The 27897-nt window shown below is 45.2% G+C and overlaps 2 protein-coding genes across 5 annotated transcripts in view; both read left to right on the forward strand.

The window, feature by feature from the left end:
* Positions 1–21333, forward strand: part of shroom2a (shroom family member 2a) — a 64862-nt gene extending 43529 nt beyond the window's left edge. For 2 of the 4 annotated variants that reach the window (XM_066705895.1, XM_066705899.1), the window contains exons 3-11: positions 768–890; positions 1528–4159; positions 5714–5811; positions 12253–12330; positions 13154–13879; positions 14835–15359; positions 16400–16565; positions 17554–17826; positions 18965–21333. In XM_066705895.1, the coding sequence (XP_066561992.1) occupies positions 768–890; positions 1528–4159; positions 5714–5811; positions 12253–12330; positions 13154–13879; positions 14835–15359; positions 16400–16565; positions 17554–17826; positions 18965–19237 (4894 nt within the window). In that variant the 3' untranslated portion in view covers positions 19238–21333. The remainder of the gene's footprint in view (positions 1–767; positions 891–1527; positions 4160–5713; positions 5812–12252; positions 12331–13153; positions 13880–14834; positions 15360–16399; positions 16566–17553; positions 17827–18964) is intronic. The other 2 variants (XM_066705897.1, XM_066705898.1) reach the window with 2 other exon arrangements.
* A 480-nt stretch (positions 21334–21813) lies between these two features.
* On the forward strand, positions 21814–27765 carry cldn34a (claudin 34a). Its single transcript, XM_066705900.1, has 2 exons — positions 21814–21903; positions 25451–27765. The coding sequence occupies exon 2, from the start codon at positions 25735–25737 to the stop codon at positions 26524–26526; it is 792 nt and encodes a 263-aa protein (XP_066561997.1). The 5' UTR covers positions 21814–21903; positions 25451–25734; the 3' UTR covers positions 26527–27765.
* The last annotated feature ends 132 nt before the right edge of the window (positions 27766–27897 follow it).

Below are 27897 nucleotides of genomic sequence, written 5' to 3' on the forward strand. Positions count from 1 at the left end.
GCTGGGTTCAAAGGTCACGTGGCAGCCTTGATGAGAACCGGTGTGTGGTTGACTAGTTCACCACACACAACCTCGTAGGTCAGTCCTGTTAGCCCGTAGGAAACAAAACCACAAGGAGGGAAAATTGGCTTGTGGTGAAGCGGCAGTGAAATTGTGTTGGTACCTTGGGAACCTGTAATAAACCAACTTGTTCTTGTCAGTGCTTTAATTGCTTAAAGGAGCCGCAGTGAGTTATTTGTTATTAGTCATACCATTAAATTACAATAATAATAATAATAGACACACAAAGGCCAAGAGAAGGCAAGTCAGTACTATGTCCAAGTTGGTTTCAAAACAATGTGTATGCAGTGCTGTTGTACCCTTGAGCAGGTACTTCACTTAGATTGCTCCAGTAAAATAGCCAGCTGTATAAATGGGTACAAATGTAAGTCGCCCTGGATAAGAGCGTCAGCTAAATGACAAAATAATATTATTATTATTATTATTATTATTATTATTATTATTATTATTATTATTATTAATATATTTTAAGATTTCAAACTTTTTCAGAAATTCCAGTTTAAGGCAGCATCATTTTAGTATTAAACATTTGTGTTGTTGATTTTGATTTTGTTCCAATCTTCATAACATTTCTGTGACTCCAAAACCTGTTTTTCTGATTCGTTGGAAGGGATCGTGCAAATGTTCATCCGCCACCACAGATGCTCTCCCGTCTGCCCGTGATTTTTGCTCATTTGCTAATAATGTGCTTTGTCTCTTCTTTGTAGGAGGAATGAACCTGCAAGCAGGCCTCACTCTTGGCACTCCACCAAGTTCACTGAGAGCCAATCGGAAGCAGCGAAAACACAAGTGACTCCCACGACCGTCTGGCACACGAGATACGATGCAAGGTGAGCAAGTGGGACCATGTTACTGCGGCAACCAGCAGGGAAAACTGCCCTTGTGAAAACGGCTTTCTCTTGACATGTTAAAAGAATGGATAGGGATCACAGATTGTGGAGCTAAAAGTAGATTGATTTACTGGTCTGATTTTCGTGTTGGGGGTTGTGAGGATGTTTTGTTTGTTCTGATGAAGACCTTGCCCTCAGAAGATGCTTCAGATAAAACCCCTTTAATGGAAAACCACAGTAAATGATTCACTGAATGTCAGGGATACTCTTAATTTGTAATATTTACTAGTTTTCACTCACACTACAGTTGTGAATTTGAAGAGGCAATCAAAAATATCACGCAGCCATGCTTCTTTTTTACATTTTATTTCCTCCCTTTTTCAAAGGATGAATGAAACATTTGTTGTCCGTCAAATTTCCCCCAGAGGGCCTTATTTTTTATTTTTTTTGGTGATTTTGCCTTTCTGTTCAGACAAGTTCTCCATAAAAAAAAAACCCCGTCTGAAAACAATACACTGTCTTAGTCAGTTTTTCCTTAATTGTTAAGAAAACATTTAATTATGAGTTGAAATATGCATTTAACATTAAAAAAAAAATCTTTAAATGAAGAAATAATTCCAGTTCTTGTCTTTCTCAGCTCATCCTCACATGACCTCTCCAGCTCTTGGGACCAGACAAACCTGCGGCGCGTGTCGGACCAGTTCAGCTCCCTGGGCAGCATGGACAGCCTAGAGCACTCCTCGCACCCGTACCCCCCCGGCCGGCTCTCCCCCACCAAGTCCAACAACAGCATTGACCACCTGGCGGGCGGTGGCGGGGGCAGCAAACGCGACTCGGCCTACAGCTCCTTCTCCACCAGCTCCAGCACGCCGGATTACCCGCTGTCCAAGAGCAACGCGGCCTCCACCGAGAACATGCTCTACAAGGTGAACCAGTGGGAGTCCAGCGGCAGACACGGCAACGGCAGACACAGCCAGAGCCTGAGTGAGAGCGGCCGGACGGACGAGCGCCAGGGCTATCTGCAGCTGCCGCCCGGGACCGGAGGCCGAGAGAGCCCCAGGGCGGAGGAGCTGCCCGGCACCCGTTACTCCAGCTCCGGCAGATCCAACATCGGCCCGGTGTGGCACGTGCCCGAGAAGAAGAAGCGCGCCCCCTCTCCGCCGCCACCCCCGCCGCCGGTGCGCAGCGACAGCTTTGCGGCCACCAAGGTTCACGAGAAAGGTCTGGCGGCCCCTTACCTCGAGGGGTCCGGCCCGAACAACCCGCAGAAGCCTCCGGTCAGAGTCGGGGACTGGGGCCCCGTGGAGGCCAACGATAACCTTCCAAAAGCCCACCGTGTCCACGAACGAGGCTCCGAGACCAGACGGAGTTATAACCCGCCTCCGAAGACAGAGTCCCTTCCTCCGCACATCTCCATGGACACCTATAACAACAACCAGCTGAACTCGAACAAGCTGTACTCCTTGTCGAGCACAGACGTCCGGGTGGGCCAGCCTCCCTACACAGCCCCCCATCACCAGCGCCAGTACAGCGATGAAAGCACTTTCTATCCACAACCGAGATCGACATCTGTACCAAAGCAGCAGAACGTAGGCAGTTACTACAGCAGCATGCAGGAGCTCCCTACGGACGTCTTCAATCAGAACTACAACCAGGCCCACGTGCGGACCTCTAGTGCGTCCTTGTCCAGCGCTCCTATCGATCAAAACATGGAGAGTACCGGCCACAGCAGGTATTACTGTGTCACCGCAAGGCAGCCGGCCCAGACAGTCTCCCAGGCGTCTCTGGTGAGGGTGGAGGGGTGGAAAGGCAGCACAGGGACCGAGTCGGCCGCTGGTCTCAGTGAAAGGGGTTCTGCAGCCCCCCAAAAGGGTAATAAGGCCAAATACCCGCTACCTCAACCACAGCAGCCTTACCCTGACATCAAGGACAGCAATGGGTATTTCAGACTAGAGGGCAACCATGACAGGCCAGCGTCAGCTGCTGCTGCTGTGCAGGACGTCCCAGTGGTGAAACCTGGTGCAGAAGAGAGGGGCAGCCAAAAGAGTAACAATGGGTATAATGTGGAAACCCATTACATGAGCTACCCACCCAGTAAGCACGATGACTTGAAGAAGTATGGGGGTGTCCAGCCAAGAGACCAACCGGTAGAGCTGTGGGTGTCAGAAGAGGATGAGAAGATCAGTCCCCTGAAGACCCCCATGCTTCACTCTCTGGCTCAGGAGAGCATGGGTGTGCCCGACATGCCTGCAGATCCTCAGGGCAGCTGTGTTCTCGACCCGCTTGCAGCCAAGCAGGTGAGGCGCAGTGACCGCTATGCCACGACACTACGCAACGAGATCCAGATGAAGAGGGCTCAGCTGCAGAAGAGCAAGAGCGCTGCCACCTTGACCGGTCCCAACGAGGCGGAGGAAGACGCTGAGGTCTGGAAGGCCGAGTCGACGGAGAACTCCAACTCCTCCTCGGACGGCTCATTCTCCAGCACCTACAAGGACCACCTGAAGGAAGCGCAGGCTCGAGTCCTCAGGGCCACGTCTTTCAGGAGACGGGATCTGGAGCCTGTTTTACTGGAGCTTCCGGGACCCGACGCCCCTCCCGGTTACTCTTCCTCTGCCGTTAACCCCCTGCCTGGCTGCTCCGAGGTCCCCCAGAACAAGGCCAGCTCTGCCTCGGGAAGTGGCGGCCCTCACATGTCCCGAATTGGGGGCAGAAAACGATTCACGCAGGAGCAGAAAGTAAGGTCCTACTCGGAGCCGGATAAGATGAACGAGGTCGGGGTCGGGGAAGCGCAGCCTCACCCAAAGAAGGTCACGTCTTTTGCAGACCGCCGCAAATTCTTTGAGGCCACAAGTAAGACCGGCTTCTCTAAACCGGCGCCCAGGCAGACGGCCTTTGAAGAACACGGCGAGACCCGGCTGGCCAGGAAGCCGCATCCCGGAGAGACAGAGGAGTCGTGGCACGAGCGGAGGTCTCGCGCAGCCTCGTTCGGCTACGAGTGTTCGCTGGGCGCCCTGGACGAGGATAAGGACGAGTACGACGTCAGCAGGAAGGCAGCGGACCGGTACACGATGTTGGAAATGCAGAGGCTCGGGACTTTCGCGGAGTATGAGGCCACGTGGAACGAGCAGAGGAAGCCGTCGGAGTCCAGGACGACGGGGAGGTATCACTCGGCCGACAACATCCTGGATGCAGGGGCAGAGGAGTGTACGAAAACGTCGTATGTGCACGAGAGGTCCAGGTCGTCCCCGTCGGCGGATTTCCACGGACAGGTCAGATTGTGGTCGTAGTTTTAAGCTTGATTGCGTTTTATGTTTTATTTAATTTGTTCTTTGCATAGTTTTCCAACAGCACACAGAAACTTGCTATAAATGTTGTCAGCCTTATTATTGATACCGTGAGACTGTTTCTGGGCTGAGCAATAAGTAAAACCTTCTGCTTCTAGTTCTCCAAATCATACATGCGTGTCAGTCATTTGTCTCTTTTGATCAGTGTCTCTGAATTCTTCCTTAAGCCACTTCAAACACCGTGAACTATTAAGCTTGCTTTAAAGTCCTACTGAAATATAATGCCCTTAATCAGAAACAGAGTGGTTTTCAGGACTGGTTTTTTTTCCGTGTATAATTCACCACATCCTTTGGCTAAATCATATTTTCCAAGGCTTTTTTTTTTTTTTTTAGCAAGCAGCAGCATCTTCTCGGAGTCGAGCTTCTCTTGAGAATCGAGAAGCTCTTGCCTGTTTTTACCCGCTTTTGTTTTGTTTTGTTAGGCAGGCGACATACTACTTTAAACCGTTGTGCAACCTGTCATTAATAACACCAAAATACAGAATACAGAGTCATAAAGCCTAATACCCACTACGTGTCAAAGAGTGCGCACACTGGAAACTTGTATGACTTTATTTTATTGACCTCGCGCTAGTGCCTTTGTAACTGAGAAACTTTCGACAAAAGCTTGAAATGACGGATGGCACCGCAGGAAAAGAAACAAACAGAAAAACACCCCCATTAAACACACCCTGCGTTTTGCATTAAAGTTGCAGGCTAATGTACGTTTTTAAACCGTGTCTCATTCAAATAACGTATAAACATTCAGTGGATGCTTCACACCCCACCCTCCCCCACCAATAGAAGAATGTCTTTGCAGAATAGTGCATTCTAGAACACAAATATATCCGCGCGATCCATTTATTACAACTATATAATAATTCTCAGATTACAAGGTAATATAATTGAAATAAGATACAATACCTAATTACAAAAGCAGGTAATTGTATCGTTGACCCTACCACTGTACCACAATTAATATTGACCGATTTTATTTAATTTAATCTACACACTCCACCAAGATTAGGTCACTATCTCGTTTTTTTTTCCCCAGAATATTTCAGTTTTATCTTGTGTAACCAGCTAAAGAACCCTATTAATTCCTCTACTGTTTTGCCTGTATAGCTGTACTGCACAAACCCCTTTATACTAAACTGTAACGTTTTATTTTTTTAACCACGTTTACTACCAGCTGGATGAATGAGTAAGAAAACTTTAAAGAAAAAATGAAGCTTAGTCAAACATTAATCCAAGCCTGTACACAGAGACACACCCCAAGACCTCAAAATGAAGTGAAAGGGATTGACTGGCTCTGCAGATCGCTCTAATCGAACGCGGTCGTTGGTAGGTGCCGAGGCATTTCGTCCTCGTGATGAGGTTTCCTTTGCAGGGCAGTCGACCGAACCCTCAAATAAGAGCTTTGATAATTACAGATTTTCCTGCAGTTTGACTCTCTTGCAGTCTGTCATTAAAGCTGTGTATATTTTAAATGTTTCTCAGAACGTCCCTGTGCAAGGAAGGAAGACGGCGGATTACTCTCAAAGAGACCAAAAGCCGGCTGGGTTTCAAAACACGGACGATGAGCCGTCTCCCGCAAGGTAAATACCTCCGAGTCTCGCTCTCTTATTAATGTTCAATCAACTGTCCTGTTTTTAGGATGTGTTTTTTGGCAGTTCATACTGTATTTCTAACACCATAAACTTGTTGATCTGCCTGTAAGATGGATCTAAAGTCTCAGTGAGATACAGTTGAGGTTTATCCAGCTTATCTAAAACAAAGCGTGAAGATTTTGAAAGAAAATGAAACTTTTGAGGTTTGTTTGAAATCGCTGCTATTTTAAAAACTGCACTGTTGGTCTTTTTTTGTGCCTATGATATCCTTTCTTCCTGCAGTTTTCATGTGCATTTAAAAACTTTGTCGTAATTAACCGTACCTACTTATTTTCTTCTATGCACTGTGATTTGATGTGCAGTGCTGTGTCTCCTCAGTCTTTTTTTCTTACCCAGTCCCTTTGATCTGGAGATATTTAGCAGGAAAACCTCTCTGCGAATTTGCAAACTTGTCTGTGTGTGCATGTTTATTTAGAAATACCACCAGTGCGTTGGTAGCTTGGCAGAAAAAACAATGAAACAGTCAGTGATTTAGTTTTGTTATTTCTTCTCGTGAGTAACGCAATTTTAATCCAATTCCTAACGAGCTCCAGCTTGAGAATAAAACACCTACTCTGGGACTTTGACCTCTGCCTGTACACAACAGTGCCGTCTTTATCATCATCATCCATGCCAACTGTGGTGCAGCCCCAGCTGTGAATACAAAAACTTCCTTGATCCGTTCTTCTTATAGAGGGGGTAAAAAAACTGTTTCATGTGTAAAGGCATACAGGGCATGCACAACAGTTACACACAGGAAGAGTGTCATAGGGTCCAGTGTGTCATGCCATGGAGTGTGGACTTCACTGGGCAGTTTGAGGGTATCAGACCTGAACCCTTCGGAGGAAGCACCATGTTCATGTGTATTCAAGGTGCTTTACATGCTTTTTAAGTTCCTGTTCCAATTAACATTGTCCGTTGGAACTAGAATATACAAAGGTACATTTTGAGTAGCTTTGACATATTATATATTTGTATTGTTCTTGGTTGGAAGGATTCATTTCATGTTGTGGTTCTCATACAGACCTGACTAAGGACTGGCCAGATATCCCGTACCTTGTGCTCTGAACACATCTCCTGATTGCCTAGAGACCAGATGCCCTCTTAAATCTCACGGCCTTCCTGTGACGATCCTGTCTGTCTCACGTTTGCACTGTAAATCCATCGTACTGTTTTTCATTAGAATTAAGATTCTGTGTAACCTTATTTATGGCACTGGGAGAGATTTGATGCTCAATTGATTTGAAGAATCGTGCCGTTGGGGGTGTGCTGTGCTTTAGCTGTAGCAATCACTGCAGAATCGTATTTCTAAGCATGTTAAAAATCCCAAAATCCTAGTTTTACAAATGTATTTTGGTAATTTTACCATGATAATCTGTTCATTGTTGTCACAAGTAAAGAGTCTGGGGGGGAAAGCCTGTTTTGTGCTCGGCTCGAGCTGAATTATGCATGTGGCGAACTGGTCTCCATGGCCCTGTCACAACTATGTGCTCCACTTCTCCTGCACTCCCTGTAACCCTAGATGTGAAGGCCGGATGCCGCCGGGGCGTGATATAGGATGTGTGGGCTTTACAACTGTCAGCTTCGACGCCAGAGGAAAGATCTTTCAGAAAACTGCCCACGTTTTTAGAAACCTTCGGGTTTTTTTTTTTCTTATTCCTCGACTATAAAATATAATTTGAAAACAAATTAACATATATTTTAGTAACTACAGTAAGGCATTAATATTTGCAATTATGTTTTTTGTTCAACATGGTAGATGGAGAGTCGATAAAAACTTTTGCAATGTCGTTTCTTTAAAAGAAAAGGATATAAATGTGTCCTGCTCTGCCACCCATGCCATAAACACCAATTATCACCCACTGAGTTAAGCTATGCGAATTAGTTCGAGGTTGAGGTATGTTAGATATGAGCGGCTCTGTGCTTAGTCAGCCTGGCTTGTAAATCCTCCAATTGAAATGTGCGTCTCTTTTAACAAATACTAAAATGGGCAGTGTTCACAGAGCCGGTGTCTCTTCTTAACTAGAGGAAGCAGCACATTTGCTTGAGGGAGGTTTAGCTATAAAGAGCCTCTGAACACCGTCAGAGGCAAACCTGCTTCACTCGGCTGAGATAGGACTCAACGTTTCTGAGCACCATCTGTGGATGTCTGAGGAGGTAGGCACTTTATTCTTCCTAAGCCGCTGGGATTTTTTTATTAACATTTTTAACAGAAGAAAATTCAAAGCATCCTAGTTTATTCTGCCAGACACAGACCCTGTTATGCATCTTACACAAGCCCTTTTGTTTTGCATTTCAGATATGTTGCTTTTTTTTTTTTTAACGCCACTGTGAAATGTCTGTACTGACACACTGAATATGCAGGACTAGTGCAAGAACGGGAAACGCGGGGAGAGAGAGAGATGTTTATTAATACAGAGAGTTGCATACATTGTGTCTGAGGTTATGGAGACAAAAAAAGAAAAGAAATGGGTCAATTGCAACCCTTTGAATGCCTTTTGAATAATGTATGCTGTGTGGTTTTCTGCTGTTTCCCTGCTCTATAGACTCACCGTGCAGAGTCTGCACTGGACAGGTGCTGCGGCTTCGCCAGGTGTTTGGTTTGTGGGTGGGGGCAGCAGCCGAGCCTTTTGGCCATTCGGCACGGCTGTTTGCTTATTTGTCATTCATTCGCTGCACTCTGGCGGGAGTTGTTTGGGAGGCTGAAAACTAACTTTAGATAGAGAAAAGGAAATGTAGTTGTTCAGTTATAATAAGCTCCTGATTAAGGTAATAAAATGTAAAAACAACAAATGCTTTTAAACAGACATGGAAAAGACCGATATGAATATTTGTGAAAGCTGGAAAGCCATTTTTTCTGAATTTTGTCTAGTTGGCCAGCTGCCACAACATAGGTTTGCAGTGCAGAGCCATGGAAATATTGATCCCGGCGATCTCAGGGGTTAAAGTGATAACTTGTGTAATTTCCCCATAAACTGATCCGAAATGTAATCACGTACAGTTGGCTATTTCGGAAGCAGAATTTCAACTTCATTGCAAATTCAGAGCATCTTTTTGTTGGAATCTGCCCCCGTATTGCGTGTTTGAAATGTGTTTGCAAAAGAAAAAATATCCATAGCTGACCGGCAAGGTCCTCTGTGCAAATACAGCGCTTACTTTTGCCTTTGCTGTCGTGTTGAACCGCACTGATGTTTAAGACACAGTCTGCAGTCTGGTTGCCCTTGGTGTAGTCATCCTGTTCTACAGGTTTCAGAGGATTGGGATGCTTTTTGTATTCATTTTCTCCCCAGAAACCATAAGCACTGATGCCAAATTGTCCTTCACTGAGTGCTTTGGTTAGAGTTAAATACGCTTCAAAATGCTTTAGATTTCAAATATCATTTGTTTTTGTCTGATTTGTGAATTTTACTGAAAGCAAAAGCCTAATCGCCACCTGCTTCTGTATCAGATGGATTTTCTGGTTTGTCTCTGGGATAAACAAATATCCTCCCATCCAGGTGCATATTCAAATCCCTTAACTGCAATACTAAAGTTTGCATGATATTTATTTTACTTTGACTAAAAGGGACCAATTATTTTTTAATAAGAGAGCATGTTTGTGTAAAGCTTGGTTAAGCTTCCTCGTCTACGTTTGTTTTATAAACAGCGTGATTTTGCAACAGAAATTGGCTTTGAAGACGTCTATCAATGCACAGAAGGTGTGGAGCAGCGTCTAGGAAATGTGCTGGAACATTGGATTATACAGATTGAGACCTGTTTACTTCATGGCAAATAAAAGCCTGTCCCAATCCTTCAGCAACATCGCTTTGACCATGGCTCGGTGCTTTTATCTATGTGGTGGATTATTACACATCTCTGCCATGTTTGTGTCTATTCATCTGTGTGTACTGTAGAGAAAGCAGGGTTTTGGTGCGACAGTCTGAAATGAGTAATGATTATATTTTTATTTCCATTACACAGTACTGTTTCTCTTGTGTGGAGATCCAGGGTCTTCAACGGCACATATCGTTGCTGCGCTCTGTCGGTTCTTCTCTTTGACATCCAGGAATATCTGACACTTTCCAGGTCTTTGCCATTGGTCGCTTGTGGTGCTTGAAGCTTTCTATCTCTCTTCTCTTTTAAACAGTAAGATACGATAACCATAAAATCTACTAAGCATGCTGCATGCATTACCCCCCCCACAACCCTTCTCTCAAGCCACTGTGGGATCCAGATCAGGCCGCCTCCTCTCACCTTGTCTGTTTGGCTCAGTTTTTCCTCCTGATATTGATAAAACCGCACTTGGCATTTGGCATGATGTCCGTGGCTTCATGGTCACTTCGATCATTTTAAAACTGGGACCTGTAATCCATCTCGAACTATCAATCGCATGTCTAATCGAGGAGTCTTTCTAATTATTGTCACCTTTTCTGGTGGAACTGAAAAGCATTCTGCCGATCCACCACAATGTAGAGTACAGATGGTTGGTATCAGTCTCCGTCTGTATACTTCTCCAGGAGAGTCTCTTACCCCTGCGTAGAAGAGATTAGAGATCTTTTCATACCCAGGTGCCAGCTGTTGTGCTGTGGGTTTTGCGGTGTTGGATGATAAAAGCTGAGGGATATGTCAAGACCACCAAACTTGTTCTACCTGCATGTCAAGACAGTCACACCCACAGGTGACACATTCAGTGGTTGTTTATTCAATGGTCTTTTAAGCCATACTGTATATTCACATTTACATGATAAAAGCTTGGTCACAGATTGGAAATAAAGACAAGCAAATAAAAGCCCCAAATTAAAACTCCATATAAACAAGCACTTGACTAGTGTTCACCAGGAATTGCGAGATGATAAGGATCCAGAATCCCGCCCCCCCTAGAAGCTCTAGATACTCATCTATACCAGCTCAGGCGACACCTCCACAGAGTCCCACCCTGGCCAGTGTACTTTAGCCTGTGAGAGCCCAGGGACTCTCGCAACACAACGCAACGCAATGCTGCTACTGGGGTGTGCTCTTCAGGAGTTAAGGTTTGTTCTCCTCTTCCTGTACCAAACTAAAGAGAACTCTTCTACCTTATTTAAAAAAAAATGTAAACATTAAAAACATTGTTCCAAACTTTAGATTTAAATGCTGGACCAACTTGGATTGCAGGTCCCTGTTTTTTATATATTTTTAAACCTGTAATCTGTTTTAAAATGTCGCAAACAGTGTTCCTTAACAAGTTGTTGCATGTTGAATGGGGATTTGGCCTTTCTCTGAAACGGGCAATGTTATTTTAACATGTTCCCATCCCATGTGTCTGCTGCACAATGACTGCAAACTGGTTCTGTCCCGTCGATTACAACACCAAATACAATTTGTGTTTTTCATTTAAACTTATACATTGTCTGGTCAACCTGAACGCTCCAGTCTAAAGATACTGCCTGACGTCGTGGCAGTGTTAGCCAAGACCATGATAGCTGGCTCCCAAAGTCTGGGCTCTTTTACATTTGGCTCTTTTGGCTCTATTACATTTCGTTTTGACATGAATGTGATGTATAACACAGAGATTGTTGTGTAGTCACACGTGCGTATGTGTGCCTTTGCACAGTGGGTGAAAATGGCTCATGGGTACTAGTGGAAAGATAACCGGTTTGACAGTGAGTGTCTAAGCACACTATTTGTTGTGTTGTCGGACAGGGGTGTTCACTCTAATAAAGCTGGGATTTTGACTGTGGTTTTGCATCCGTCTGAGTTCCCTCCCCTCACACCACATGTGGACTGCTGTTATCTGGTGCATGATTTCAGTGCAGCTTCTTTCGGCTGTCTGTCACCTGTACACCAATAGTTCACAGACCTCGATTAGCACTAGTCTAGAACCACTCTACCTACAATAACATCAGGTAGGCCAAGACTAGTACTAATCTGTGTCTGTGAAACCAGCCCTTAAAGTATTGCATATAGAGCACTATATACATTTCCCTAAGTGGTAATAATACCATAATACCATTTATTAAAACCATTTTGCCTTCCAAATTTATGAGGGTGTGAGAGCTTTAATATATCTTATAGATGCAAATCTGTGTTTTGCTGGGTGCAAGTGCAGATCACATCAAAGCACCTCTTCCTGCTACGGGTGACAATTTAGCGTCTCTCTGGGTGCAGTTGATGACAATAGGGAGATAAGGTTTGATGGGTGCCACTGGTCTCTACACACCTGGGCAAAGCTGGGGTGAAACGTGACCTAACACACAATTCATTTATTCAAATTGGTCTCAGTTTAGGAATTATCCCCACACCCTCCCAGCAGTGCATTCTCTCCTCTGCATGGCTTCAGTACAGAGGATCCCGGCCCCCTGTCCTCAGCCCTCTCTCCAGCAGGGTGGGAGCGCTCCTGGCCTGTCTCACCTGTCTTTGCTTTCCTTCAAGCCTCTCTCCTGGCTCCACTCTCTGTGCTCAGACCTCCGCCAGCACAGAGCAGAGCGCCTGGCTCTCCGTGCCTGACAGGTACTTCTGCACGCCTGTCTTTCTGTATCTTTGTTTTCCTTCTGTCTCTCCTCCCCGACACCCCAACAAACTGTTTGAACTGCAATATTGCCTGTTCATACAGCAGGGCTGACTAAGTCTTTAGGGGTACATTTCATTATATGTCTTGGTGCCATCATTTTGAAAAAATAAATAAACGAAAGAGCATAATTGTAGAGAATTGGAATTGGTTTACAGGAGGTATGTTTATATAATTAGTTTAATTAGCTGTGTGCAGTAAGTGCTAATTCTCCTACAGGACTTTTTTATAACTAATATGATACTAAAGAAACTTTTTCAGACTGGGCCTTATATGTGTAGTCTATTTAAATTTTCAGGGTGCTGTTCTCTGTTCTAGGTTACAGTCCATACTGGGTACAGAGGACTGTGCCTCTTCTGTTAATCACATGAACAAGAAAGTTTTTGTCTCTTTCATAACCACTCCATTATAGATAGAGAGAACTGAAGAGGAAGGAGTTAATTTTTCTTCTTTTTCATGACACAAACGGCATCCCAGCCGCACTGACAGGGAGTGATTATTCGCCACGAATGCAGAGCTGGCCTCTCGGTGGCGAAGCGTAGTGAATTTTACGCAGGCTTGTGGGAACAAAAAATGCAGCTCTGTCTGCAGACAGTTGCCACGGAAAGTTTCAGAAAAACAGTGATGCATTGTTACGCAGACAGAAGAAATATGTGTTCAGACTTTCGACTGCAATTCATTGAAATATTGTGACCGTAAGAGACGCTTGCCTTTTTTATTTTGTAATTGCTAATGAGAAGTAATCTTGATGTGTTTGAACAACAGGCTGTCTGATGGAGGGCACAGAGAAAGCCGATTGGACCAGAAGCGGCCTGTGAGTGACCAGGGCTCGGAGCCCCCCCGTCACCCCTCCTACCGCCCGCCGCCCGCCGAGCTGCTCCTCCACGGAGACGCACAGAGCAGGGACCGGGCTGCCACCCTCCCCGGGGACCTCAGACACCACGACGGCGAGGCGCCCCCTGGCAAGGACGGCGGAGATGTGAACCCTGCCCTTCCCACTCGCCCGGAGCACCAAGCTGCGATCGATCCCGGAGTCAGAGCTCTCGGCGCCCCCCCCGAGCAGCCAGGGCCAGGGCCAGGGCCTTCCAGCAAGAAGAGAGGGCCGGTGCCACAGAGGCCCCCCCCGCCCAAACTAGACAAATACAGACGTCAGGAGACCACGTCCTCCTTGAGCGACTCCTCCGAGTCGCTGCTGGGCTCCCAGAGCGCCAGGGCGGCCCGGCCCCGCTCCCCCGGACCCGAGCGGCCCCCCGGCACACCCCCACCCCAGGCAGGGCCGGAGGAAGAGCAGGGGGCTGCGACGAGAGGAAACCCCCCGAAACCAGAGCCGGCACCACCCCCCGCCCCCTCCCTCTCCCCGGCCCCCTCCTCCCAGGGTGCTGGTCTGCCGAGGTCCTCCATGGATGGACCGAGGACGCCCTCCCCACAGTTCGCTCCCCAGAGACTGACTGACAAGCCGCCCGTCTCCCTCCAGGATGAAGCTCCGAGCAGGTACGGCACTTTCACTCGTTTCGCCTCTGTGGGCAGCTTAGAGCTCGGGTTCTCAAGAACTTGACTTGGCTGAACCATTAATGCTGCAGGAGCTCCTCTTCAACTCGTACATGTATTTATTTACAAAAACGTGCAGAGCCGGGTCATCGGGCTCCTGTCTGCTGTATTTAAGAGTCTCAATCCTGCAGATGTGGTTCTAGTGAAGACTGCTGCAAGGTTTTTGGCATTTAATAGTTTCCACCTGCACTTGATTTAAGGTTTGATGTTTGATTGCGTGTTTATATCCCCCCACATTCCACAAATGTCATGTGATATTGAGACTTTTAAACTTTGTTGGCTCCCCTTTTACAGCACTGTGAAGTGTGTCATCATTTTAATTGTAGCTTACAGGGGCAAACCTCTTCTGTTCGGAAATCTCTCCAGTCTTAGCAAGATTTCATACCTCACAGCTGGAGGGTGCCATTTGAATATATATATATATTTTTAACAGCTGATTAGTCATGGGCATTTTTTGCATGTACTTTTCAAATTGAAAGGTTTGCAAATCCTTTTTTTCTTATCACACCCAGACATGTTTAATGTCACTCTCACAGCTGGTGTGTGGAGTTCTAAATATTTCGAATGACTGCGGTTCCCCTGCAGATAAAGGAGAAATTTACCAATGTCCATCTTTGATTGAATTTCTTCTCTACTGTTCAGTGGAGTCTCGCGAACACTTGGCCTTCCTGCTCAACATGCAGGCGGTGACGCTGTCGTCAAAAGGGATTGTCGTTTCATGCCGGGAATCTAGTCAATTTCAGTTTCCAAAATCTGTAGCTTTTTGCCTTCCCCCCCCAAACCACATTGCATAGATTTGTCAATAAATGAAAGCAAACATTTTGGATTCGAGTGCCGGTCTCTTTGGAACAAAGCTTTGCAGACCTCTGCTGAGCTCTGGGTCTCTGTGTCGCCGCAGGGTCGAGAACGTGACGGAGAGCAATGCCGTGGTGAAGAAGGTGCCCATCAAGATCGTCCACGCCGAGAGCAGCCTGGAAAAGCAGAGCCGCCAGTACCTCCTGCACAGCGTGGGCCGGGCCGGCTCCCCCGAGGGCCAGGACGGTCCCCAGGTGAAGACCCTGGGCTCCTCGGAACAGTCCTACTCCCTGTTCTGCGCCTACACGCGGCCCGGAGATGCGGCGCCCAGCGAGCCGCCACCGCCCCCAGGCAGGGAGGGCAGCCTGAGCGCGGCGCAGGTCAGCGGCAACGGGGTACCGGGCATGACGGACAGCGCCGAGGACGACAAGAAGACCGAGGAGCTGGCCAGGGAGATCGTGGGCAAGGACAAGTCTCTGGCAGACATCCTGAACCCCAGCAGCAGGCTGAAGACCACCATGGACCTGATGCAGGGGATTTTCCCCCAGGATGATCAGCTGCTAGAGGGGGCGCAACAGCGCAGGAAAGTGGCCCCCAAGCAGGCCTCCCCTAGGGCCACGGAGGAGAAGTAAGCTTTTGAATATGGCTGTCCGTTTCATTATTAATAGTGCTTTTACTGTAGAGGTTTGATTTATTTCCAGGGCTGTTTAAATTCCCCACTGTAAATAATGCACTGTTTCAAATTCCTGGACAGCCTTTGGTTCAGTGTGAATTAGGTTCACCGTGGCTTGAATTAAATGCTTTATTAGTGTGTTTTAAAGCACATTATTCAAGATGGTGTCCTCTTTCCAGGAATAATTGAACAAACGCATTGCCTGTTCATTGAGGATAGCAAGGACCTAATAGATGCATGTTTATCGCCCTGGATAAGGGCGTCTGCCAAGAAATAAAAATAATAATAAAAAAAAAGTTTTATCCATCAGCCTTAAGATTTATATTCCATCATGCATATCGGATGTTCTTGTTTTAGTTTTGAGCAAATCCCTTCGTGTGTTATCTTTGGGTTCTGCTTTGATGTGCTTTCCCTCTTTTATATCTCCCTGAGATGGGAAATCGTTAAAATGAATCAAATAACTGTTTACACCAGCAACCAGGAAATATCATTTTAGGTATTTCATTAGGTAAACGTTTATGGATGTATCTGCACAGACAGCAGTGCAGTTGGAGAAACTAAATGGCTCTTCTGCCACCTAGTGTTGACATTTTAAACTGCTCAGACTTCACTGAAAATATAACAATTACATTCATTTTAAGTCCTGCTATATTTTAAACGAATGCTATGACACTAGAAAGAGTTGTTTTAATTTATATTAACAGGCTATTCCAGGATATTCTCATTAAGCCTATATTATGAAAGTCTGCAGGAAAAATATTAAAATGGTCAATATTAACTTAATATTAATTAGCAACACCGGGACTCCCCTCCTGTTGACAGATTTCGAGTCGGCCAGTTCGTTGCCAGTACTTTATGAACACGTGTGTCTCTGCTGTCGGAGACTCCGGCACAAATCCCTTCCGAGGGATGAAAGAGCTGACAGTGTACTAAAGCTTTCCCCTCTCTCTCTCTCTCTCTCTCTCTCTCTCTATCTCTCTCTCTCTCTCTCGCAGGAAGGAGGACGAGAGTCTGGCCGCGTCCGCGCTGGTCACCAGCTCCTCGTACTACAGCACGTCGGCCCCGAAGGCGGAGCTCCTGATCAAGATGAAGGACATGCAGGAGCAGATCGAGGAGCAGGACTCCGAGGACGAGCTGGACAACGACCTCTCCGAGAAGAAGGTGGGTTCTGTGGGAGAGCCTCTTCCTTATCCCGCCAGGAGAGAGATGAAATGTGAAATACGCCGCTCAGGTTGATAAAAACATAACTGCTCACGAAGGGAAACCATATGGGTAGCCACTGATCAATGAACACCATGTCAGGTGGTGGTGGTGGTTGTTTTGGGGATTTATATCTATAGATCCTAATGAACGTGCAGTGAATTGAGCAGTGATGTCACGGTTTAAACACCAGGTGGCGCTCTGTGATCATTGAGAACAAGTTATGTAAGCGAGACGGTGAGTGCGGGCTTTCTTGTGAGTGACCAGTGTTGCCTGGAAGGCATTTCGTATTTCAGCCCCTGAACGTGAACATATTTCCTTGTTATTGAGCACTTAGAGGCAGTTTGTCTGTAGTAACCGACCTGCGTGTGTCAGTTTTAAATGAAGCGCAAGTACACTATTAAATACAACCAGAATGACCACAAAGACCGGCTGAGATTCTTCCATGAATAACAGTTTTTTAAATGGATTCTGATACGTACTTCTTCTACTGGTTTAATCACTTGAAAACCAGATGAATGTTTCCTGGTGTAATTGTTTGTGTTGCTTGAATTGCCTGTTGCTGTTATTAATGTGCCCCGGACATGTAATGGCGTGCTGGGGACCTTTTGAAGTTCATGCAGGAGTTATTTTCAGGTTTATTCTTGATGCAGTATCAGAAGATAAATATTATATCTTGCCTATTGAAATGGGTGTGATACACTGACATGAAATAAACTGCTGGGACTTGTAACCCACTATATTCTTTCTCCACTTAATAAAACAAATATTTATTAAACGGTGGTGTTTGATTTACACAATATAAGAAACGTTTAAGAACGCTGCAGTGATGTTCTGAGTGTATTGAGGGAATGCGATCATTGGGGGGACCTTTGCGCAGTAGATGAAAACGCTCTCACTGTTAATAATAAACTGAATGATAATCCAGCGCTGCCTTCACTCCCTGCAGCAGGAGCTGATCGACAGCATCAGCAGGAAGCTGCAGGTGCTGCGAGAGGCGCGCGAGAGCCTGCAGGAGGACGTCCAGGCCAACAACGCGCTTGGCGACGAGGTGGAGGCCGTGGTGCAGCAGGTCTGCAAGCCCAACGAGTTCGACAAGTTCCGCATGTTCATCGGGGACCTGGACAAGGTGGTCAGCCTGCTGCTGTCGCTGTCCGGGCGGCTGGCCCGGGTGGAGAACGCCCTGAACAACCTGGACGACAAGGCCTCGGCCGAGGAGAAGGTGAGCCGCTCGGCCCGGGTGGGGTCTCCTCTGCGAGCGAAGGCGTTGCCTCGTGGAGAAACGCAAACATCGCACACACCCTGGAACAACAGCCGATTTGTTTGATTTTGTGTGTTACTCTCGGGCTCTCAGTATAGTTCCTTTATCTCAGCCAGGGAGAACAATGCAGTGTGTTCACCCTAAAATAAAGGCCTTATTCCTCTTCCTGTTGAGTCATGGCATCGCAGGTAGCTTCAGGTTTCAGGGAGTGTGTGACGATTTTGAGTTTAATTTCTCCTCCTCCGTGGGGCCTTTGTGAAACAGAGGGGACTGTTGAATGTCCTGCAATGTAATGTGCAAGAAAGAGGTGATCTGTGTTATGAACCTTCCCTGAAACAGAGACCACAGTCAGGGCAGTCTCAGATATAAATGCTCTTGTTTAAAATCTAACGCACAATCTGCACAGACAAAATTAATCTTTTATTTCCTTTACTGAAGAAAACAGCCTCTTCTTTGACTATTTTCTGTCTGTAAAATAAGTGTCAATGTGTTTAGCAAACAATGCATCGGAACAGGGGTGAAAAATTGGGTCCTATTGTAAAAAATGCAGAACTGACATTGTGCTAAATTGTGCGATTTTAAAGTAAAGCCCCGGCTCAGAGTGCTAGGCCACCCGAACATGAGAGAACCAACCAAATCAATTACCCACGCATGGCAGAAAATGCTCGTATAAGCAACTGTGGTTAAATGATCCCCATTTGCGGCTGGGCTGCAGCTACTTGAGCGCTATTAAAATGACTTAAAGATGAGAATCATGAGGATCAAGAACAGGCATGAAGAGGACTGACCGCCGTGTCTGAATGATATAGAAGCGTGTAATTTCAGCTCTGCCTTTACTTCTGTTCAGCAATTTCCATAACCATCCTAATACAGAGGTTTGCATTTGTTCAGCTGTAGTTCTGAGCCTGAGCAAAGTATTTCCCTGCAGCTAGAATGCATTAGATGAGATTATAAGCTCTGTAGTAACAGATAAACAGAATAAATGGATCGGAAATGCACTGAAGATGGGCGTTATATACTGTGAGTTGTCAGTAGTTATTGTTCATGACTCTGAAGACAGTCACTAATATGAGCTGTATATGTTGTCTGTCTCCTCTAGCGAACCCTGATGGACAAGAGGAAGCTGCTGATCAGGCAGCACGAGGACGCCAAAGAGCTGAAAGAGAACCTGGACCGCCGGGAGCGCGTGGTCTTCGACATCCTGGCCAGCTACCTCAGCGAGGACAACCTGGCTGACTACGAGCACTTTGTCAAGATGAAGTCGGCGCTCATCATCGAGCAGCGCAAACTGGAGGACAAAATCAAGCTGGGGGAGGAGCAGCTCAAGTGTCTGACGGACAGCCTGCCGCTGGACCACAGAGTGCCTTTCTGAGAGCTGCTCTTGGCCGCGGGACGTCCTGGACGCTTAGGGGCGGACGTGAGCGCACGGGCCTCCTCAGAGACGGACACGCGCACAAGAGAGTGCTTTCCGTTTGCGCTGCACTGTTGTTTTGCTGAAGCCGTTTCGTGTTCCTCTTCAAAGAGAACCGAATCTTTGTATACCTTTCCTGTCATTTCATCAGGAGTGGCCGTTTGCTGAAGTGACAATAAAGGAGTACCTAGGCAATTGATCTCTCCCACGCCTGCGATTATGGTAGTGCAGACTCGTATTGTATGTGGGGTATCGCAAACCCCTTGCTTCTGCATGAAATAAGCACCTCTGCAAATGACTTTTTTTGTTTTTTAGGCTGAAGTGCATCATTCTTTTGTCTATTTTCTGGTTGAAAACCATAATAAACTGTGTTGTAGTAATTTATTCTAGCCTTTTAAATTGTTACAAAGAACCTGAGGATAGAACTGTGTTTTAATCTTAACCAGGAAAAACAATACCATGAAACCAACATGATTTTAACCATCGCAATCGCTCCTAAATCGTTTAGACTATAAGTGACATCATTACATAACTGTGACTGTTTGATAAGGCAAGTAAAAACAAAGCGAGACTGCGTGAGAACCGAGACGAAACACGATGTATCAGTCGAAATATGGTGCTGGTTCAGAAACAAATACCACTGCTGCATTGCTGTTTTGTCCGTCTCTTGAATTTGCTGCCAGGTGCACATCTTACGCCTTTTGTATTTTTCTAAATCTCAGTTATTCTTTTCCGAAATGTAGAAATGATCCGTAAGCACCCATCCAACGGGACTTCTCAGACCTTGGCAGCCTGGGTACTATGTGTTTGAAAAGGTGCTCGTCTTGAAAGCTGGAAGGACCGGGGTACAGGAGCAGCCTTCACCCGAGAGCGAGATTTATCTGAAGTGGTGCTTGGCGATCTTGTGTCACTGCCCCTGAACAGTTTGTTGATCTGTGTGTGTGTGTGTGTGTGTGTGTGTGTGTTTGTGTGCTTGTTACTTGTGGAAGAACTCGTCCTCTCTCTCTGCTTCGGTCTCCTCCTCGGCAGGTTTCAGCCGGAGAAGAAAGCGTCAGATTGCAGCTGGAGTCCACGTCCTTCTCAAGTGCAAATAAGGGAATATTTAGAGTTTTCCCTGTTCGCTTTTCTCAAATGTTACATTTCATGCTGGGTTAGCCTGTTATCGTTTTTTTAAATGTTATTTTTAAATTCTGAGAGCGTGCCAGGAGGCAGGTAGACGCTGGGTGTAAAATGTGGAGTGTTCACACCGTCCAGAAGTGCCCTGTCAAGGTACCCAGGAGAGGATTGTATCAGCACATCTCTGCGGCGCTGCGATTTCCACAGAGACGCGTGTTGCGTGGTACAGCCTGGGACCCTGGCCTCGGATGGGCGTCGGGCAGGACTGGCATAATATACCCATTGTTGTTGCTATAGATTATTAAACTGAACTCTTAAATGAAGAGTTTAGTTGAAATGTGAATAATTATTTAATGATAAAACATTGAGTGAGTGTGTGTGTGTGTGTGTGTGTGTGTGTGTGGCAATACGGGGGCCCTTGCTCTAGCTTGACCAAAATATCCGACAGACGGCATCACAGACTCGCTGTGCGCCCCACATTGCCCCTCCGTTCATCACACTACTTTTAGCGTTTGCTTGGATAATCCTGACACACACAGTAAATTATGAAATAAACATACTCTGAGGGCTTATTTTTCCACTTCGGCTGGTATGTTAAGAGGTCTTTTTTTATGTTGTGTCCAATATAGCCACAAAGAAGGCTAATTTACAGCACATCGGTGTGACTGCATTGCTTGTCAATGAGCCTTTTTAATTTAATGCAAATCCACAATCCTGTTAGAGGCGTGCACTCACTTGGTTTAACGCAGAACATGTCAGATTAACAGTAGATACCCTTTCAGGTCTGTTGCTGGTCTATGAGGATGAGTGTCCCTCGGCCCTGATGACTGGAGCCTAGTGTAGAGACTATACACACTCTGTACATCGCTGTGACTTATGGCTTATAATACTTGTACATGCTCAACTGTACTACTTTAATAAAGAGTCTGGTTGAATGTAAATGTAAGTTTGTTTCTTGTAATATAGCCTGTATTTGACTCTTGGTTCCTATTGTGTCCAAGTTTGTTTTTGTCCACGACTCGCAATTGATGGCATATATTTTTTTTTACTGAGATTTTAAACTGCTGTGGTTTCCAGTTCTGTTTTAAAGGTTTTATTAGACTATATTTACCCGTATCTGCAGATTGAATTTGCTGAAATGCCCTGGTTTCATTTCCCTCCATTTTGGAATCCTTTTCGATCATGATGACAGTGCAACCTGCAATCAATTAATTAAATCAGTCCAGTGAATGAGTCTGTTTTATTGAGATACTGTTTGTATAATGTTCTCTTTACCAGATACCAATCCGGCCGAGCCTTTCCCCTGTGTGCAGTGTGGACACAGTAAGTTAATGTTTAACTTGAGCATTGTCATTACAATCATATTGACTTCGGGAAAAGCACAAGTGGGAAGTCACGCTGTCTTTCATTTGTGGAAAACGATCCCAAGGGAGTGAGGTGCCTCTGTCCTGCACATTTAAACCCCTTTCACCTGCGCATCTACCGGAGCAGCCGGACACGCACCACGTCAGGTGAGAAAGGGTTAACAAATGTTGGTTGACCATTTAGTCTGCACAGATGTTTTTACTTGTGAAAGCCTTGTTTTATCTCAGTGTGTTGTATATCGTTTTCTTAGAGCATCCACGTTTCCGAAGAGAAAATATTAACTTCAATTAAACCGAATGTGAAAATAACATGGAGCGTTAGACCTACATAACTATTCTGATTGAACATCACAAAACATGTATGAATTGTAAACCATATTGAAATTTTTTTCTTCTAAAACAGAGCCATGAGAGATTTAAGATTACATTTTCACTGTTGAAGAGGTTTAATGTGTTTACAAAAGGGACTTTAACGTGCTTAACCGATTTTATACATATTTGCTGCTTCTGATCCTCCACAAATGCATTTGTTTTGCTCTGCTCTGTCTTTTGAACAGACTAACCAGCCTATTTCTGTACCATTTTCTCATTTGTATATAGCAAAGACTGATTTTAAAATTCAATTAGGCTAATTGGTTAATTATAGTTATTACTTTCAGTCGTGGAGTGTACAGGTGTGAATCATATTTGTTGTGATCATATTTATTATGAATAATAACTTATAATCGCAACTTCAAAGTTTACCTTTAAAAGATCGCAGTCAGCTGGTGCCATATTATAATAATTGGCGCACATGCCTTCCTATATATCCTCTCTCTCATTACTAATAGAATGGGATTTCCCCTATATTCATATTACAAAATCCCTTAAATCAGGGTCACAATCTCCTAACTTCCTATCCTAACCTAAGTTATGAAATCCTCTCTATCAACTGATCGAGTCTGAGCCCAGCAGGTTTGACTCGATTGTGAAGCAAAGAATATGATTTTGCGATATATCCAATATCACACTTCCTGTTCTACTTGTCCACTAAACTGCACCATCGTTATCATTGTAATGAGTTCTTATGTGGGAGCAAACAACGACTTGACAGTAATTCAGACGTTTAAACTTACTAACAAACTCCATAAAGAAATAAAGGTTGCAGTGTGATCCCTTATTACATCATAAGCTGATACCTATTTAAGATATGGCTTTCTTTTCAAACTCCAAGGTAAACACTCCTGCCCTAAACATTAGGACCGAACAAAATAAATCAACGACTTAAATCGTCCTGTGGTAAAGTCTAGTTTTAGACAAGAATAGGAAGAGCAACTAGAATTGAAAGCATGTGGAGATACTTTGTCTGCATTCTACACTACTTTTGCACAATTTATATTGGATGAGTAGTAATTTGTGTTGTAGTATGCGAGTTACTATAAGTGATAGTTTGTAGGTTAGTGCAAGTAGTAGTAGGGCTAGTAGAAAAAGAGACACAAAGAAGATGGTACAAGACAGCCACAAAGTGTCATACAGAAATGATACATTGCTTGGGGGAGCTAAAAAGTGTCCTACGCCACCAATCAAATCTCATACTGGATCACATGCAACCAAAAGATGTCATACGGGACTAAAAAGTGTCCCGAAAACGTGTGTTTGTGTGTGTGTTAGTGTCTGAGCGTCCCAGCTTCTGTTTTGCGAACAGACGCTATAAGACCTCCATCCCAGCAGAATGCAGTGAGGAAAAGCTCTGTGTGATTATTGCAGTTTGCAGTCACAATAGTCTGTTGCAGAAGGCCAGCGCTGTAGCAACAGATGGAGTCGAGGGTAAGCATTACTCTGTAGGTAAGCATTACTTCTGACAGTTATGTAATTATACTTTAAAATAAAGTCATTTGAGATCATTTCCATTGTTCTGTTGCAGTTTAAAGTCAGTAGAAACGGTGTTGCTAACAATACAGAAAACAGGGACAGGGATGCAGTTACCATCATGAATCCTGTGTGTTTGTGCCAACAGTGAAATGTATATTAATTCCTGAATGAAACCTAACAACGGTAGCTGCAAAATAGTTTGAAGGAGAATATGCATTACAAAAATTAAAGTTGTCCCATTAAAATAACGCTTTTGATAGATTTTGTTAAATAAAAACGTGAAATTGAAATATATATGCCCCCTGACCTTCCGAGTCTTTCATAAATCACAGCACACAATCAGAATAAATGAATCCCCATACTAGTTGATGAAAAACTATTATCTTTGTATAACTTTAAGAAATACTGGCCTGTGAGCATCAAATTGGAATCTGAACTGAACTTACTAATTTAATAATTGCATTTATTCCATTTTAGACATGGAATTAAAGGGATTTTGTTCAAATAAACCCACAGAGAGTTCTGCTGTAACTAAGGGCCAGGAAAGTTAAAGGTTAATGTGTCTTCTGCGCTTATTATGAAACGGTTTATACCTCACTTTACTGTGGGAATACTTTTTACAAAGGGTTTTATCTGCACTGTTACCTGGATCATTATACAGGAGTGTGATGTTATATGGGAAATTACACAAAGGGACACTTCTGGCACTCCTCAGACTCACGCTGGGTCTTGGCACACAGAGCACATCCTGCGGCTCCACCCACAGCCTCTCGCATTGACCAGCACTGCGGCGGCGCTTTCACAAAGCACACAAAGACAAGTGCGCCAATTGTAGGATTGAAATTCCACTGCTTTTAATTACAGTGGTGTGAAAGTCTCTTAGTCATTCCATCGCAGGCCGTCCTGTAGCCTGGATTCCAACCCGTTTTTCTGTTGTACGTGTTTTTAAGAACGACAGCCTCAGCATTTTTACATTTTCTGTTTTGTTTTGCTTTGCCTTGCGGTTTCTTTCAACAATCATAGTCAGACAAGCCCTTGAAAATAAAATGTTTATCTAAACCTGAAATAGGTATTTAAAAATGTGGGCACAAAATGGATTTAATTATATTCATCATGGTGCTCAGTGTAAATTAAAACTCAGTGGCTGTAGCTTGTCTTAGTCTTACATTGGGCTGTAAAAGACCTATTTGGTTCAGTCAGCCCTCCGTACTAAATTGCCCTCTCCTGCGGCGCCTCATTTGGGTTTCAATGGGATCACACTGGTGACTCCTCATAACTTATTGTCACCAGAGTTTTTACAACACAACCCAAGCACAATGTTTTATTCATACATGCAGCCGATTTCTGATGGGCAATGCTCCCTTGAGCTTACACTCAATACACCAGCATTAATTGTGCTTCTTGTGTTAGTTCTCTTCAGAGACCCTGGTGTGAGTCTCGCACTCCCAGTAAGATCTGTAAAAGAGCATGTGCAACAAACGAGTGGCCAGTTGGTCACCGCTAACCTTTAAACAGATTCATTCAAAAAGATGAGTTCAAATTAGTGTCAGGATTTCTATCTGTACTGTACTTTGAGCTACACGGTCTGAATCTTGAGAAAACAGGGGTGGGAAATGGTAAAAAGGTCATTCTCTGTCTCTTCTGATGTAAGGAAAGCCGGCCGAGCAGCTTTTAGTTACTAACAACAGAAATTCTCTGCTGTGTGGTTTAAGCACCTTCAGGTTTTGTTCACAGGATACCTGAGGCGCTCGTTAGCATGATTTTTCCTCGTCAGTTTGTTGACGCTGGTTGTTTGTGTTTCTCTTGTAACCCTCTCACTTTGGTGTTGTGTTTTTCTCCAAAGAATGCTTTGTTTGCTGGGTCTCCAGGAAACAGGAGGACAGGATGAATGAAACCCGCACGCTCTGAAAGGCGTGTGGCACTGCTGGGATGTTCAGTGTGGAGCCAGAGCGACTGCACGAGGATCCGGGCGCCGGCTTAAAGCAACACGCTCTGACAACCTTGCCGTTTGTGGAACACGCCGGGGACGGGGCAGAGGAGGAGGTTGTGCCCTCGGTGTCTGAACCCGCGGGGCAACGGACACGGCCTTGATATCTGAGAAGCCGCATTGCAGAGTCATCCCATGTCATGACATACCTGGCAAACACTGCCCACCTGCAGTTCTTCAGCTTCTGGTTGGGCGTGGTGGGGTGGATCCTGTCCGCCGTGGCCACCGGACTCATTGAATGGAGGGTTTGGTATGTGTCCGACACAACCGTCATCTCCTCCGGGGTGGCCTGGGTCGGCATCTGGAGGGTCTGTTTCTTCAGCGACGAACTGGTGTTGTCCGAGATGAGAGTGATGTACTGCCGGAGCATCAGCGTCTCGGATGGGTTCGCCCCTCCTGAGATCTTCACGGCCCAGGGACTCATGCTAGTGGCTGTGATCGCCGGAGCCTTGGGGAAGGCCTCCTCGGTGTACGCGTTGAGGAACGTTTACTTTGGCATCCAGGAGCCCAGACCCATCCGTGTGGCTTTCTCGCTGTCCGGCGCCCTGTTTGTGTTTGCCGGCGTGTGCATCTTGATTCCCATTGGCTGGAATTTGAACTCTGTCCTTCAGAACAAAACCATACACTTTCCTCTTGACTTCCATATGCCCTCTTCTCCCATGAAACAGGAGCCCGGGGCAGCCATCGGGGTTGGCATAGCTGCCTTGGTGCTGTTGATTTTAAGTGGGCTGCTTTTTTACGTCTACGAGTTCCCGGAGAAGAAGCTAGCCAGTGTCCAGCCCTTCTACAAAAGTACGGAAGACGCTGATGTTTTAAGTCTGAGATCTTCCTTTTCCTCCAGGCCCATATCGGCTGTTAGCAGAGACTTATGGCCTTCCTGTCACTCAGTGGACAATCCAGCTTTCCAGTCACAGGAGCATTTATACAGTTAACTTAAGTTTGGTGCTGATGCACAAAACAGAGCTGCACTATTTTTTTTTATTTACGTTTTATTTAAATTTAAGAAATTTTGTACGGTGTGTAATTGCTAAAAAGTGGGAATGCAAAGTACATCACTCCTAGTAAAAGCAACCGATGAAACCGCATGTTGTCTCGTAGGGTTGTGACTGCGCACTGTCAGGTATATGTTCCAAACTGTAACACACATGTTTGGAGAATTGATTGTGTACGTGGGCTTTACATCCCAGACAGGATTGCACCAGCAGATTTCTTTCTATTGCAATGTTTAAAATGGTCTGTTCCCTGCTAGCAAAACTTACTTACTCTGGGAATGTGATAGGCAGGGTCTCATTTCATTCACATTGTCTATATTTCTAGACTTTCTAGTTACACATTGATTTACAATCCTTTCCTCCGTCTGGACCTGTAATATTGTTGCTTGAAATCTGAGATTACAAAGGCACAGCAGCGTCTGTGTGCATGTTTTCAGTGAGGTGCACCATCTCTGCCAGTGAGTGTGATCGCAGAGCAGTGCATTCCCCTGTGGGACGCTGCTAATTGAGAAGGTGTGCCACTCAACTCCTCCGGGGGCCGTACATGGGACAACATTGACGTGAGTCATTGTCTGGAGACTGCAGGATTCAATGGCGTGATTATTTAATTCACCATGGAAAGTTGCAGAACTATCTAATGGCTTGGGTCCCATTCCACCCACTTATTTGCTTATTTGCATGATTAGAGGTGGTCCCAAAAACATACATGAGAACCGCAGGTGGGAGAGCATTTAGTTATAGGTCCCAAAACTGTGGAATGATCTTCCATTTTATGTAAGAGATCATGGCTGAAGACTCATATTTTTAGTGTCTGTTTTTCTAGTCACCACTACCCACAGTGCCGCTGGTGTGCCATGGACATGCTATGTACAATATATTCTTTCATCTCCTGCATTTTATTATCAGTAGCATAGCACAATTTTCTCTCTTTGTCTTCCATCCAAGGGGCTGAGCAGGCATCCTGTCCAGTCCTTCTCTTTGTTCTGATTCAGAAAGTGTTTAGCAGAAGATGTAAATTTCCAGTTACAGTCACACAATACCATGCACATGTATATATATCCCAGAACATTTCTATTTACTGGTGTTATTACTGAATGTTCACTGTACATCCTCAATCACAGAAATGTTTAGTGATGTTTAAGTGAGCAATAAAATCCAATAAAGCTTTTATAAATGCTGTATCTTTACTGTGCCTCCTTCTTTGCCAGTAATGAGAGCAATAAACCAGAATTCCTGGAGGCAGTGCCTTGCATCACTCAACAGAAGGACATTTATACGGTTTACTTGAAGATTGTCCGCTCTGACCTCAGT

Source organism: Amia ocellicauda, chromosome 6 (genome assembly GCF_036373705.1).
Source record: "Amia ocellicauda isolate fAmiCal2 chromosome 6, fAmiCal2.hap1, whole genome shotgun sequence".
Taxonomy (NCBI): Eukaryota; Metazoa; Chordata; class Actinopteri; order Amiiformes; family Amiidae; genus Amia; species Amia ocellicauda.